The sequence below is a fragment of the Amphiura filiformis genome, chromosome 3 (assembly GCF_039555335.1).
Source record: "Amphiura filiformis chromosome 3, Afil_fr2py, whole genome shotgun sequence".
Taxonomy (NCBI): domain Eukaryota; kingdom Metazoa; phylum Echinodermata; class Ophiuroidea; order Amphilepidida; family Amphiuridae; genus Amphiura; species Amphiura filiformis.
Genome location: NC_092630.1, coordinates 54418964 through 54433573, shown reverse-complemented (window position 1 = coordinate 54433573; position 14610 = coordinate 54418964). Strand labels below are relative to the sequence as shown.

General features: G+C 36.4%; 1 protein-coding gene across 1 annotated transcript; it reads left to right on the top strand.

The window, feature by feature from the left end:
* The first annotated feature begins 1028 nt into the window (after nt 1-1028).
* Nucleotides 1029-14358, top strand: LOC140147333 (sodium-coupled monocarboxylate transporter 1-like). The gene is made up of 14 exons (XM_072169111.1): nt 1029-1224; nt 2849-2986; nt 3929-3994; nt 4449-4500; nt 6351-6418; nt 7901-8055; nt 8694-8834; nt 9047-9176; nt 9997-10085; nt 11324-11436; nt 11585-11652; nt 12298-12384; nt 13508-13704; nt 14250-14358. The coding sequence occupies exons 1-14, from the start codon at nt 1072-1074 to the stop codon at nt 14356-14358; spliced, it is 1566 nt and encodes a 521-aa protein (XP_072025212.1). The 5' UTR covers nt 1029-1071.
* The last annotated feature ends 252 nt before the right edge of the window (nt 14359-14610 follow it).

Sequence of the window (14610 nt, the reverse complement as noted above, 5' to 3'; positions counted from 1 at the left end):
TTGTTTATGTTCTCGAACTTTAGACGCCGTATAAACTTTAAACGCTATATAACTTTTTATAAATATTTGAGAAAAATTTTGTTTGAATTTACGACATAATTGGTATTTTACATATTTTTCTTTTGTGCGTAAAGACTTCTAGCATAAAATGTTGCCAACATGTCAAAGTTGTTTTGATGATTACTCTTGTGAGTAAAATACACAATGAGTGAGAGCATGCATTTATTTGGTTCAGCTATTATTGGATATTTTTGTCATAATGTATTCAAAACTTATCTTGAAAACTATATTTCTTTTTAGCATTTGGTAATTTCTGAAATCAACACAGGTGTGAATTTTAAGATTCGGCTATTTCAATTACTTGTCCCACGTGCTTCAAAATCAATGTTTTTATCATTCACTTATCCTTTCTATCACTAATTCTCCTATACTTAATCACTTAATCTATGGGAAAGAAAAAAGCAAGGTACACCAACTTGATGTGGAGGAACAAGTAAAATATTAAAAGAAAAAGTGCACTTTTTCTTCTAATGCCTATTTTGTCCCCCATTACGTACCGTCTAGTCTGTATTTTACTTGTTCCCCCACATCAAGTTGGTGTACCTTGCTTTTTTTCTTTCCAGTTGTTTATATATTCAAGGTATCCTCTTGTATCATTTATTGATCCTTGATGTGTTTTGTGTCCTCGTCCGTTGGATTCACCATTACCAACTTTCACTTAATCTATACTTAATCACATGTCTTGCAAAATTCACCAATACAGTCTTTAATTAGCATGTTGACAAATTATTACGAAGACTAATATTGGAATAAACCTTGAGATAACAGAACTAGTAGTCCGTGTATTGGGAATTTAATCATATTAATTGGACTTTATTCCGGGACTTTATTACTTTATATTTGGATAAACAGAAGATGTGTTACTTTAATATACTGACATTTGGTAAATGCATTAACCATGTTAACAACAGAGGTTACTTTTAGTGAGCTGTTGAATGCATACATATCAGATTCGTCATGATGTCTGTTCCTATATTTTCTGTATATGACTGGGTTGTCTTCAGCCTTGTGATGGGATTATCGGCAAGTATCGGAATATATTATGGCTTCGTTGGTAGTAAGCAAAAGACAACAACTGAGTATTTGCTTGCCGGTCGTAGCATGGGGTTCCTGCCTGTTTCAATGTCATTATTGGCCAGCTTTTTCACCGGTATATTCCTACAGGTAAGTGCCGGGTACTTTACTGACACTTGTGTAAAATATGTCTATTATAATTTACATCGTCCAATGTTTTCCTGTGTGTTTTCTGCTGCGCCGGTCCACGTTACCACGTTTTTGGCTTTTGCAGTGATTTTACTTTGATCTTTGTACTTGACGGCTGTTGCTGCAGAAAAGGCCAGTATACTGATCACATTTCGCAAACCAAAGTACGCCACTCGTTCATCACTTGACAGAACACTTCTCATTGTTCCAAAAACCAGGACTCTCACCGGTGACAAAGCGTTTCAAACCGCAGGTCCTCGTCTATGGAATTCACTTCCAATCAACATCAGGCAGGCCAAAACACTGGACATTTTCAAAACCAATTTAAAAACTCATCTGTTTGTTTAATTCTTTGCTTATCTGGTAATTGTATGTTTATTATGTAGAATGCATTGACTTTTGTTTTATTATTATTATATGTGTTCTTTTTTCTGGAAAGCGCTGTGGTCCTTGGAGGGCGCTATATAAATGCTTGGTTGTATTGTATTGTATTGTATACTCTCAACAGACGGTGCGTTTTTTTCTGTTAAAGCTGAGATATAGCGAACAAACCCCGAACATTGGTACCTGAAAAGTTTTAATTCTATCTCAACCTCTAATTAAGACTGAAATATAGTCCGACGTCTTGCAGGCATTTTGCCGTTGCGACAGACGTTACAGTTTATTTTCCGCACCGTCTTCCTATACGGACTAGAAGTCCATAAAGCGTTCAAAGCTGATCATTATTTTGAGCGAAGAGAATTGAAAACAATGGAATATCGCAGCAAACAACGAATAATGCGACGTCTGGCGCAACGGCAAAACTCTCGCAAAAGACGTCGGACTATATTGTGACCTTGAAGGTCATAATATAATTGGACGTCTTGCGTGCATTTTACCGTTGCGAAGGACGTAGCAGCTAATTTGCCGTAGCGTTTGTCGGAAAGTACCGACGGTCGCAATGAACAACGGAGAACCGCTCCGGGGAACCGCTGCAGAGAAAAGGAAAATGTCACGTCTGGTGCAACTAATAAAACGCCCCCGCTAAAACCATGAAAACGTTAGACAACATTTCAGCCTTAAAGACCACTATGTAGTCCGACATTTTTGCGGGCGTTTTGCCGTCGCGTTTTCGGTTGCCCGCGCAAGACTTCCAACTATATTTTGACCTTTAGTTTTGATTCTCCGCTGTGGTTTTCCGCACAAATGATTTGTTCGGCTTTTCCTTTTTTGGGGGAATTTAGTCTTCTTCTCGACGTTTGCATTTGTCGCTGCGGGCTATTACACTACTTGAGACCGAGCACCAGTAACTTTCAAGAGTGTTTACTTGTGAAGTCGTCCCCTGCAACAATGTTTCAATCCCAAAATTACTTTCCAGGCAAAGATTGCTAGTATACGTGTATATAGCTTGGTCGAGGCGAGATTTGGGGAGTTGAAGCTCACAAGTCAGATAATCATGATTAGTGACAAACCGGTTGGGAATCTCTAAAACGAACAAAACATAGAAGGAGGACATTAAACAGATTAACTAATCTATATATCATAATTTGTTTCACTACAGTTTTATTCTCCAAAACAAAAACATTTTAATGATTAAATTACACAGGGAGTAACAGCCGATGTGTATTTTCGTACTGGATGTTTGTCGATTTGGATCGGGGTTTCTGGTGCTATAGCAGCGTGGATTGGAGCAAGATGCTTCCTTCCTATATACTACCGATTTCAATTCATCAGTATATATGAGGTACTATGTTTAACATTCTAATTCAATACAAAATGTAATGAACGAGGGTACTTCAATATTGGAGGCGACCCGTATGTTGGGTTTTTAAGACCCTCGTTTTCAGCATCACAGTCACCCATATAGACGCCATTTTTCGTCACCCAAATTCTCCTTATATCACCCAAAGACTCCTTCAACTTGAATGGCAATTTAATGTTTTTAAATAAAAGTCATTTGAAGTCATTTTAGAAGTATAACAATTCAATACGCCGGGCTTCTGTGGTCAGTGATCCCGTAATTTAGGTCCGGCCTTCTCACCGAATGCACTTTACTTCGAAATTCTCAGTCTTATACCTGTGTCGATTTCATATTTAAGGAACCCTGTTCTGCCAATTTTGAACACTTGCCCATTTTAGACGTAATCTGCATATCATGTTTTAATTGATACTACTTAACCACATTCGGGGAATGGATAGATTAGGTCGTTCTGTTCAAAATTATCGGCTAATAACATAATCAGAATCGGTCATTCCATTTCATTAACATTGCCGCACTATGTTGTCTATTTGTTGAGCGTCACATAATTATTATGAGAGCTGTTGCGATTCAATTATACGTCTTGATACATATCCCTATTCAAAACCACTCTCCTGAGACGGAGCGTCGTCGTTTATCAACCCGTACGAACGAACAGCGAACGGCAAAAGGAACATCGTAAGCTCTCTAATATAATACCTAGAATGTTACTAACTAACCACCCTCTAATGTTATGCATATTCATGCTGGATGGAGTCTATCGATATAGCGAAATTGCATACACATTTATATTTACATAAATACATTGTTTTTAAAATCCTGATCTTGATATTGGATATGAAATTGATTTTAGTGACATGTTTTCTATTTTGACAGGTCCTAATAAATTGTTGTTTATTTGTTTGTTTTGTGTTTGTGTATCTTAAGTACTTGGAGTTGCGTTTCAATCCCTTCACAAGGAATCTTGGTCTCCTAGTTTGCTACTTATTTTTTGTAAGTACCTGATATTCACCTATTCATGTGTTCAATTATCTGAAACTGAGAGAAATTGTACGCATTAAGGACTCGGATACCAACGTTTGCACAGTATTTTTTGTGGGACATGAGCGCACATCTGATATATCAAATTGTATTCCGAATACGAGGCATATCCTTCTGATATCAAATAATTTTGAAATTGGCAATATGAAAAAATCTAAATTATTTAATATCAGAAGGACATTCTACGTATTCAGAATGCAATTCAATATGTCTGGTGTGCTCTCATGTCCCACAAAAATACTGTTCAAACGTTGCTATCCGAGCCCTTAAAGTAACGCTGACGGTCTTTAAATCATTCTAAAAGACTTCAATTAAAATCAAAAAGTATTGTTAGCAATACAAAATAAATGTAAACCAGCAACCAAGTGGGTTTTCAAATATTTAATGAATGTTCACATCCTAACAGATACTCCAATCAGGTGTCACTACTTTCGCTGGAAGTTTAGCACTTACGTCGGGTGAGTAATATTTGCTATCATCCGATACGCAGCGTGCAATTGATCAGATGTTAAACTTAAGGGGTGGGGTATGAACGTTTGGACAGTATTTATTTTGGGACATTAGAGCACATCAGACATATCGAATTGCATTCTGAATACGAAGAATGTCATTCTGATATCAAATAATTTTGATTTTTTGAAATTCGCAATGTAATACACATTTTATGGCAAATGATTAAAACTGATATTTAACAGTACTCGAAGTAAACTTTATAAATCGGATGATTTATACTTAAAGTGTATGTAGGTGGGATGAAAAGCTGACGATCAATTGAAAATTTTGACCTTTCGTATTGAAGATATGGATTTTTTCCCAAAACACCAAAAAAATTAGGTCTTTTTGGGCAATAAAATCCATATCTTCAATATGAAAGGTCAACATTTTCAATTGATCGTCGGCTTTTCCTCCCAGCTACATACACTTTAAGAATATGTCATTAGATTTATTGACAGTAAGTCCTAATTTCGACATTACTATAGCAAAAAGACATTCCCTTATCAAATTAGAAGACTTTCTTGGAAAAATTATCACTGCTGCCTGATGGGAACATAGAAGTTGACTCCCATTTCCACCCGTCGTGACCGTGATAAAGTGCGTTTTTACTCTCTTCAACAGATACGAATCGCTAAACATACGATACCTTTATGTGGTGACCTCAATCACATGGGCCGAGTAAGAGTTGATGTGAATTATTCATAACCGATCGATACCTTGTCTCACTTTGTTGATAGCCACCAAATTTCGCCGTAGGTTTGCGTGGCTAATACAAAACTGTGAATTTAATGCCATTTCCCTGGAGATATTATTGTTCAGTTTATCGTGCAGGTTTTAGATAATCTACAGGTTTCAGATAATACTAGTGCACCTGCGGCTATGAGAGCTCAGATGCTGTGAGAGCACTGGCATGATAGCGATACTGTTTGACCCCAGATGACCTTTGAACTTGGATGACCTTGGTGCAATTTTGTTCATGCTCCCCTCCGTCATACGAAGGATTCCACCTATCAAGTTTAAGCCCAATATGGCAAAGTTTAAATTTAGCCCCTACATGACCTTTGACCTCGGTTGACCTCAATTTTGTTTTGCGCATATATTCCCCTCGTATCAAGGATTCCACCCACCAAGTTTGAACCCGATAGGACAAAGTTTGAAATCCATGACCTTTGACCTTTGACCTCGGATGACCTCCATATAACGTTTTTCATGCTCCCCTCATACGAAGGTTTCGACCCACCAAGTTTGAGCCCGATCGGACAAAGTTTGAAATTTGACCCCTCCGTAATGACCTTTGACCTCGGTTGACCTCGATTTTATTTCGCGCATTATATTCCCCTCCTATCAAGGATCCGACCCACCAAGTTTGGGTCCGATAGGACAAAGTTTGAAATTTTGACCTTTGACCTTGACCTCCGATGACCTTTAAAACCACATGGGCAACATGCTTTTCCCGATACCTATCCATATCCGAAATTTCGGCTCGATGCGTCGAAGCGCGGCGAAACGCATAGCCGGACAGACAGACAGACAGACAGACAGAGACCGCTTATTATTTTAGTAGTATAGATGGCTATTAAGGGTTGTTCGTAAAATATAATACACGGGAGAAGAATACATAACAGTGAATACTGCGAAATGGGCACTAGAAGTATATGAACAGTTTACACAACAATTATGAGGCTACATGGAGTTATAAATTTGTCAAGCGATTTACTCTGGGTAAAGCATTTTTGACTATAATAGATTCAATAATAATGGTGATATCCACAACTAAATGTATTCTTTATCCATTATCATAATTATGTTACAGTGTCGAATTTTGATCTCAACGCATGTATTTTTACACTCAGCGCCGTGTGTATATTTTACACAGTTTTGGTAAGTCGCGCTCGTCAGCATCTCGTTGGTAATAATTAATTGTTCACCCTTTGCACGAGGTCCTCCCTGCAAACCCATGCGCAAAAAGTGCATTTTTGTTTGTCGCACTTTTTCTAGCAATGCTTCAGAAGGCTTTTGCAAAGCGTGTGCGGTATTCAAAGCACGCCGCGCACACGCAACACGTACTTTACTGGTAGAATGTCGTTTTGAGTTGACCATACATGTAGCATCGGAATTAAGGTACCTTTTGCGTAACGGTTCATTTCAAAAGTAGATACTATGGTTTTACTTGGGAGCACAGCAGATAAACGCCTTCTGATTAGTTGTTTCGTTATCAAAAACTTCCTTCACCCAATGGAATTTGGGGAGCTGCAGAAAATGGGTGGATGTTACAATCTAAGTGCGGATAGGTTTGCGCCGGGTTCGGCTGCAACTAGCCTAGTTGATGCGATCTGATTGTGATGATTCACCACGCAGCGAAATTACAGCGCTTTGAATCCTCTGGAAAAAGCGCTATATAAATATCGAAATTTATTTATTATTATTTATTATTTATTTATTATTTATTTATTTATTATTTATTTATTTATTTATTTATTTATTTATTTATTTATTTATTTATTTATTTATTTATTTATTTATTTATTTATTTTTTATTTATTTATTTATTTATTTATTTATTTATTTATTTATTTATTTATTTATTTATTTATTTATTTTATTTATTTATTTATTTATTTATTTATTTATTTATTTATTTATTTATTTATTTATTTATTTATTTATTTATTTATTTATTTATTTATTTATTTTATTTATTATTTATTTATTTATTTATTTATTTATTTATTATTATTTATTTATTATTATTTTTGACTGTTCCCAAAGTAAAACAAAATAAAGTTGCGCAATGTCTATTAAAATCAAAACGACATGAAAATCACATGTTTCACCGCTTTCTTTACAGTAATTGACAGAACGCGATGCAGAATTGTTTGGCAATCGTGTGATTGCTTTGAATCACCTAGTGAAATGACCCTCGAAATCCCCTGATCTTACACCACTGGATTTCTTCTTGAGAGGCTATCTGAAATCAAAGGTTTTCACAGGTACTCCTGCAGACCTTGATGAGCTCCAGAGATGCATAATTGCATAAGTTGACATCCTCAGGACATACCTCTCATTAGACGTGGTTTAGACGTGGTGAGTGGCATGTTGAGAGAGCTGATATCTGTATACGGAGGAATGGTAGCCACGACTAAGACTGTCAATTACTGTATAAATATTGTGGTGAAACATGTGATTTTCATGTTCTTTTGATTTTAATTGACTTTGCACAACTGCATACACAAATGAGTCTTTAATAATGATCAGAACACGCTTTTACAGTTGTGGGAGGACAAGATGTTGATTCAGCTATCAACTAGAGCATTTTGACCAAATACCTCATAATCCATGATCATGTATTACTTTTACTTTCAGGGAGGCATGAAAGCAATTTTGTGGGCGGACTTTTTTCAAATGCTTCTGAGTGTTGCTGCTTTATTGTCCGTATTTATTTACGTGCCATTACAAGTAGGAGGTATTTCACGGGTTATGGATATAGCAAGAGAAGGTGGAAGAACACAGGTTTTCGAGTAAATTATCAGTTTTATTCTATCCTATAGATATTCTATCCTAGTTTTATTCTATCTATACCATATCAAATCTGTTTCAATTTGTTTGTCCATTGTCTTGCCACCTTGCCTTCGATAAAGATTATGGTCGCTATAACATTAGGGCCTAGTATTCATTTCTGATAGACAAAACCTAGCGCAGCTTCCGAGGCCAGATGAGTTCTCAATCAAATTGTTATCTTAAATATATGACCTACTTCGCTGAGGTATATACACTGTCTCGCTGGGGTATACAGCGGCGGTCACTGGACTTTATGCGATCAGTGGCTTGCGCCGTATATAGTCACTATAGGAAGGGATAGTCACCGTACAAGACCCGGGTACAATATTGATCACAGCCTTTGATTGCCCTAGCTACTATACCTTTGCGACTGCTACACTTGTCATGTTATATGAGGACTCTGATCAAGTTCCTGATGATATTTCAACAAGACTTTAAACTAGTTCGACAAAGTCACATGTTATAACGACATGAACTAATTTAAAATGCCACGTTAAATTCCCTCCGACGTTCGATGTTCCCAAGTCAATAATGCCCAAGCAAGTGGATACCGCTTTAGCATGTTTGGTGCCAATTCATCTGTTCATATTTTTTTCAGATTAAGCCTGGAGCCTTCGACGTATATGACATTTTGGAACATTGGTGTATTTGGAGTCATATCATGGATGCCATCTCAGTGTACATTTCAACACCAAGTCCAACGAACTTTGTCGTGCAAAGATTTTAAAACAGCAAACATGTGAGTTTTTACCAATGCTACAAAATATATGCTCTGTGTTCTGCCTATATCTTAAAAGTGACACGTATTTGTAAGGAAGGGATGGCCAACTGAAATTTTACTACATGATGTTATTGGGAAAACTCAAAATCACTAAATCTTGATAACATTAACGCCTGGCGTTCCTTCACTGACTACTATTAATAAATCAAATGATATGATTTTGTTTTTAGGGCTTTGTTAATTTATGGAATCGGTTTGATGGTTGTGACGTACCTATGCGTTTTAGCTGGTCTATGCTTATATGCCTATTATGTAGACTGTGATCCATACTCTTCAGGCCGTTTGGCGTATACTGATGGTGTAAGTCATTAAAGCCATATTGTAACGTTTCCATAAAAATATATTGGTTTTATTTCATAAAATGTTAGCTTCAACTGTCAGATATGTTCCCCCCCCCTTTACTTTTGACCCGAACAACTGAGGTAAAGCAAAGAAACAAATGGAATTTACTACCAAAAGGTTAGAAAAGGTTGCCAAAAAACATGTAAACTGTCGGGTTATATAAACGGTATATAAAGTTATAATACGTTTTCATAACATTCAAAAATATTTTTGAATTTGATAACTTACTGTAAATATTTTAACATAATGTTATTGCAGTGTTGACAAAATGTTTGACGAAACATGTTTGCAAAAAATATTTTACAATCACATTTTGACAACATTTAAAAAATGATGTTGTAGTGTGTTTTCATACAAAACATTTTAAAACGTTTTCACGACCTTTATAGAATCAGACATTTAATGCTATTAATCCGTTTTTACCAAAACCAAAAAACAAAACACAGAGATGTATTCCACAAGTTAATGAAGAATGCTGCTGGAAATTGCATTAATTACGGGTTTATTACTCGGAAAATCAAAATTGCAAATGAGAAACATGTAATAATGACTTAGGCAGTTTTGTTATGAGGGTGACGATGTGTTTCTTGCACGTAGGGCCGATCCGGCGGAGTGTGACAAGCGCATAAGAACAGTAAGAATGTTTGGGTGTTGAGCCTCAATGTGAGGTAGAAAATACGTTTTGCAATCGGACCCCTCACTTTAAAAATAAAACCAGTACATTTGGATGTGAATGTTTATACTCACGTATTTACCAGTTTCTTTCATTATCGTGCAGTTATTGCCATTTTTTCTTATCGACGCTTTCAACCATTTACCAGGCATACCAGGATTGTTAGTCTCGGGTCTATGCTGCCTAGCTCTAAGGTATAGTAGATATGGGCTATTCCAGAAAATAGATACACAACCCATATAGAGGAGTTCGGATTTCCAGACGTTTTGTCCAGTCCGTTTTGGACAAGCCTTAACCTATGAAAGAAATAATTACTAAGAACTTCAGAAAAGATGAGAAAGGATGTTTTTATTGCGGCGTCGTCTGCCAACTAAAGGCAGGGTAAGAGTAAATGACGTAATTCTCCAAATATGGAGCCCTTTTGGAATGGCCGCGACAAGCACTGTCCTCGCTTTTGCAATCGATGTAGCGCCTCTCTTAAGGGAACTGGAATGAGCGTTTTGAGCGTTTCGACAGCATTTGTTGTGGGACATGAGAGCACATCAGACCTATCGAATTGCATTCTGAATACGAAGAATGTCTTTCTGATATCAAATAATTTTCATTTATGAAATTCACGATATAATACAAATTTTATGACAAATTATTAAAATTTGATATTTTTCACATTTGGAGATATAACAGTCCTCGAAGTAAATTTTATAAATTTAATGATACAGTCTTAAAGTGTATGTAGCTGGGAGGAAAAGCCGACGATCAATTGAAAATTGTAACCTTTCATATTGAAGATATGGATTTTTTCCCCCAAAAGACCTAATTTTTTTTTTTTTGGTGTTTTGGGAAAAAATCCATATCTTCAATACGAAAGGTCAAAATTTTCAATTGATCGTCGGCTTTTCATCCCACCTACATACACTTTAGATAGAAATCATCAGATTTATAAAGTTTACTTCGAGTACTATTAAATATCAAAAATATCAATTTTTAATGATTTGCCATAAAATGTGTATTACATTGTGAATTTCAAAAATCAAAATTATTTGATATCAGAAGGCCATTCTTCGTATTCAGAATGCAATTCGATATGTCTGATGTGCTCTAATATCCCACAATAAATACTGTCCAAACGTTTATACCCCTTCCCTTAATTATTTCCTCTCAGGTAATACTAAGATGTAATAACCTGTCTTGTTCCCCGGGATTGTTACATACGCCTTGCTTGGTACGTGCGTTTATACGGGGTTCGTACGTGCGTACATATCGCTAATATCGGGATCGGGTTCATGCTGAATTGTGCTCCTTCGTCACGAAGGACCTCAAGCCGACTGGTACCGAGACTAATGGTTGTGCTGGCCACAAGATGGCGACAAACAATATAGTTTGGGAATGGCCACTTCTTTTTTAATTCTCACCATTCTGCTTGTGTTTGCAGCACTGTATCTTCAATACTCAATGGCCTCTCCGCTGTAACAGGAAAACATGTGATTAAATCATTCTGGTCTGATTTGTCTGAAACCACTTTCACCGTAATAACCAAATTTTTAGGTAACAAAATGTTCTTTTCTGATTAAAACGTTTCAAACTGTTTGGTGTAATTTTTCAGAAAGAAATACTGTTTTACATTGAAGACACGGGTAGTTAAAAAAAATAAATATAAATAATTCACCAATACATGTTTTGTTTTGCCTATTAGTTCTTGTCTTTGGTGTTATCATTCTTGGAGTAACATTTCTGATGCCGAAGCTTGGAAGTCTTATTGCCGTAAGAATTCTAAAAACCCGTAGAATAACATGTACTTGAAATGTATAAACATAGAGATTTTAGATTATACGGTCCATAACCCCCCAACTTATAAGTTCCCCCCTAATACTTTTTAGAATAAGTCAAAAAATATTTTACGAAATGTAAAAAGATATGTATAGCCCTATTTGTTTTACACATGTGGACCAATTTATAGCGTCACACGTCATTGCGTTCAGTCACAATGGTTAATTGTGAAAGAAAAGAGGCCGTTTTAAAAGTTGCACTTGAATCCATAGCAGTCAGGTTTTCTTTAACAAACACATGAATAGACCTGGCCTACTGTATTGTTTGTGAGCTGACTCCTATGGACTCAAATGCAACTTTTAACACTGTTTAAAACGGTCTCTTTTTTTTACCTAATGAACCATTGTGACTGAACGCAAGTGTGACGCTATAATTTGGTCAATATGTGTAAAACAAATACGGCTACCCATACCTTTTTACACGTTTGCATTTGGTCAAACATTTTTCGATTTATTTTATAAAGTATTTAGGGGGGAACTTATAAGTTGTGGACCCTATATATACGAGTTAATATGCTTAAGTTTAATTATTACGAATTATTTAGAAGTACGAATTCATTATATTATTATATATATATAGACAGCTCTTGGAATTCTGGGTGTTGCCAATGGACCAATTTTGGGTGTGTTCTCGATGGGTATCTTCATACCACAGGTTAATACGAAGGTAGGATTTCAACTTCTCTGTGTGAGGGTGGTGTAGGGATGGAGGCGTTTACTAGTAATTCGCTGCAAACGAAAGCACACACACATGAAAAAAACACCACAAAATGTGTGTAAACTTCCGAACGTCCTCGTTTAATAGTCATAGTCATAAAAGTCATAATAGTCATAATAGTCATAATAGTCATAATAGTCGTAATAGTCGTAATAGTCGTAATAGTCGTAATAGTCGTAATAGTCGTAATAGTCGTAATAGTCGTAATAGTCGTAATAGTCATAATTGTCATAATTGTCATAATAGTCATAATAGTCGTAATAGTCGTAATAGTCGTTTGGCGGTAAGAGCGTGTTGAATGTTGCCAATGTGTGGCCCAGTATTGGTTGTGTGTGTAGTGATATCGGCCCTTATGTCAGATTTGACCCAAGGCAAAAATGTCATCGTACCTTTAGAAAGATTTGTAATAATTTAGGGCCGCGTTATGATGTTATTTCACGTGTGTGGGGTGTGTGTGGGGGGGGGGTGCCTTTGCCCCTGAAAACGTCGAAAATCGGGATCTTATACCTATCCTACCCCATCTATTATCGTCACCATGAGGACTTGTTTGGTATAGTTTGATCAGCTCGTAATCGGCGGTAATTGTTACTAGGCTTTTATCGCTACGCTGAAAAGTAGGCTCACGTTAGGAGTGATATAAGTGGCCTGTCTGGTCTATATTTTGCATGTTAAAGAAAGTAGACAAAGTATTATGACTTGAATTAATAATTTCTGATGCTTCTGATGAGGTGTCACAAGAGAGTTCTCGAAATATTATATATTGATATGAATCCACGATGTTATAAGGCCTGCCGATTACAAGCTGATCATAGTACTAATTTGTTCGTACTTCGGATCACAACACACTGACAAACAGGACTTTTAGCTGCAAACATTGTCGTCATTTTCAGGTCCTCGGAAATATAATACGTAATAGGTATGATTGTTTTGGGTTTTTTAAAAATTTTATTGTTGTTGTTTTTTGTTTTTGTTTTTGTTTTTGTTTTTGCTGAAAAAACATTGTGAACAGTTTGGTTTAACTTTAAATAGAAACTGTAATTTCTGGTCATTTCAATAATCAAACTCATTACAGGGTGCCTTAGCAGGGTTTTTCGTCGCCACCGCGATAGGAATCTGGATCATAATTGGCTCAATTATCTACCCAGCACCTATTGAACATTTGCCACTCTCTACAGACGGTTGTTTGTCGTCTACAGTGGCTTACAACCTTACAACACCAGTGACTCTCTTTTCTACAGCAGAAGAAACTACAGCTCCTGTTTCTAATGGGTTTGCTTCCAAACTTAATATCTGTTTATTAAACATCGCACATTGCACATTGCAATCTGAATGATTAGAGTATAATATCTATATAATATGGTCTACATGGATATGCATATTCGTGTCCTCACGAAAGCTGAAAATCGACTACTCAGTGCCAGAAGTGGGTAAGTGCAAAAGCTGCTCTGTGAGCATTTGGCAATTACACTCGTATAGTGTACTAATCTACATATGGCAGTTACACATACCAGCTATTGCACCCACTTCTGGCACTGAGCAATCGAAATACGCCGTTGGAAAAGTAGAGTAGGATCACTGTGCACTTTTCACATAAGATATCAATTTTACACGAAGAACATCATTGTAACTCTTTCGATGATTACAAAATCGTTAATCTTGACACTGTTCTGCGACCTTAGGTTTTTGAAAATGATCTCTTGAAAATCATAAAATTCTCGTTTTGGTGATGCAAAGGCCAGTATGGTCATGATTTAGTAAAAAGTAAATTTTCACTTGACACGATTTTAAAGCATATTTTCACTATCATTTTGCAGGCCCGGCATTGCTAACTTTTATGCACTTTCACGTTTATGGTACACACCTCTTAATTTTGGAATAACAGTGATTGTCGGCATTGTAGTAAGTTTTTTAACAGGTAGGTAGCTAACACACTGTGTTTGAAGGTCTTTGAAAAGAAAGGGAATAATAGCATGTGGTATTCTTCACGCCCATTTGTGTTCTAGTCTACCAACATAATAATCACTAATGGGCGTGAAGAATAATTATAATAACCGTCGCAACCAGGATCAACTCCATGGGTAAACCGAGACAATTAGGCAGCTAGTTTACCTTGTCCACGGGAATATTAAGCTAGCGCAATTATTTTACGTTAAAAGGTGAGCTGTTGTAAACTGC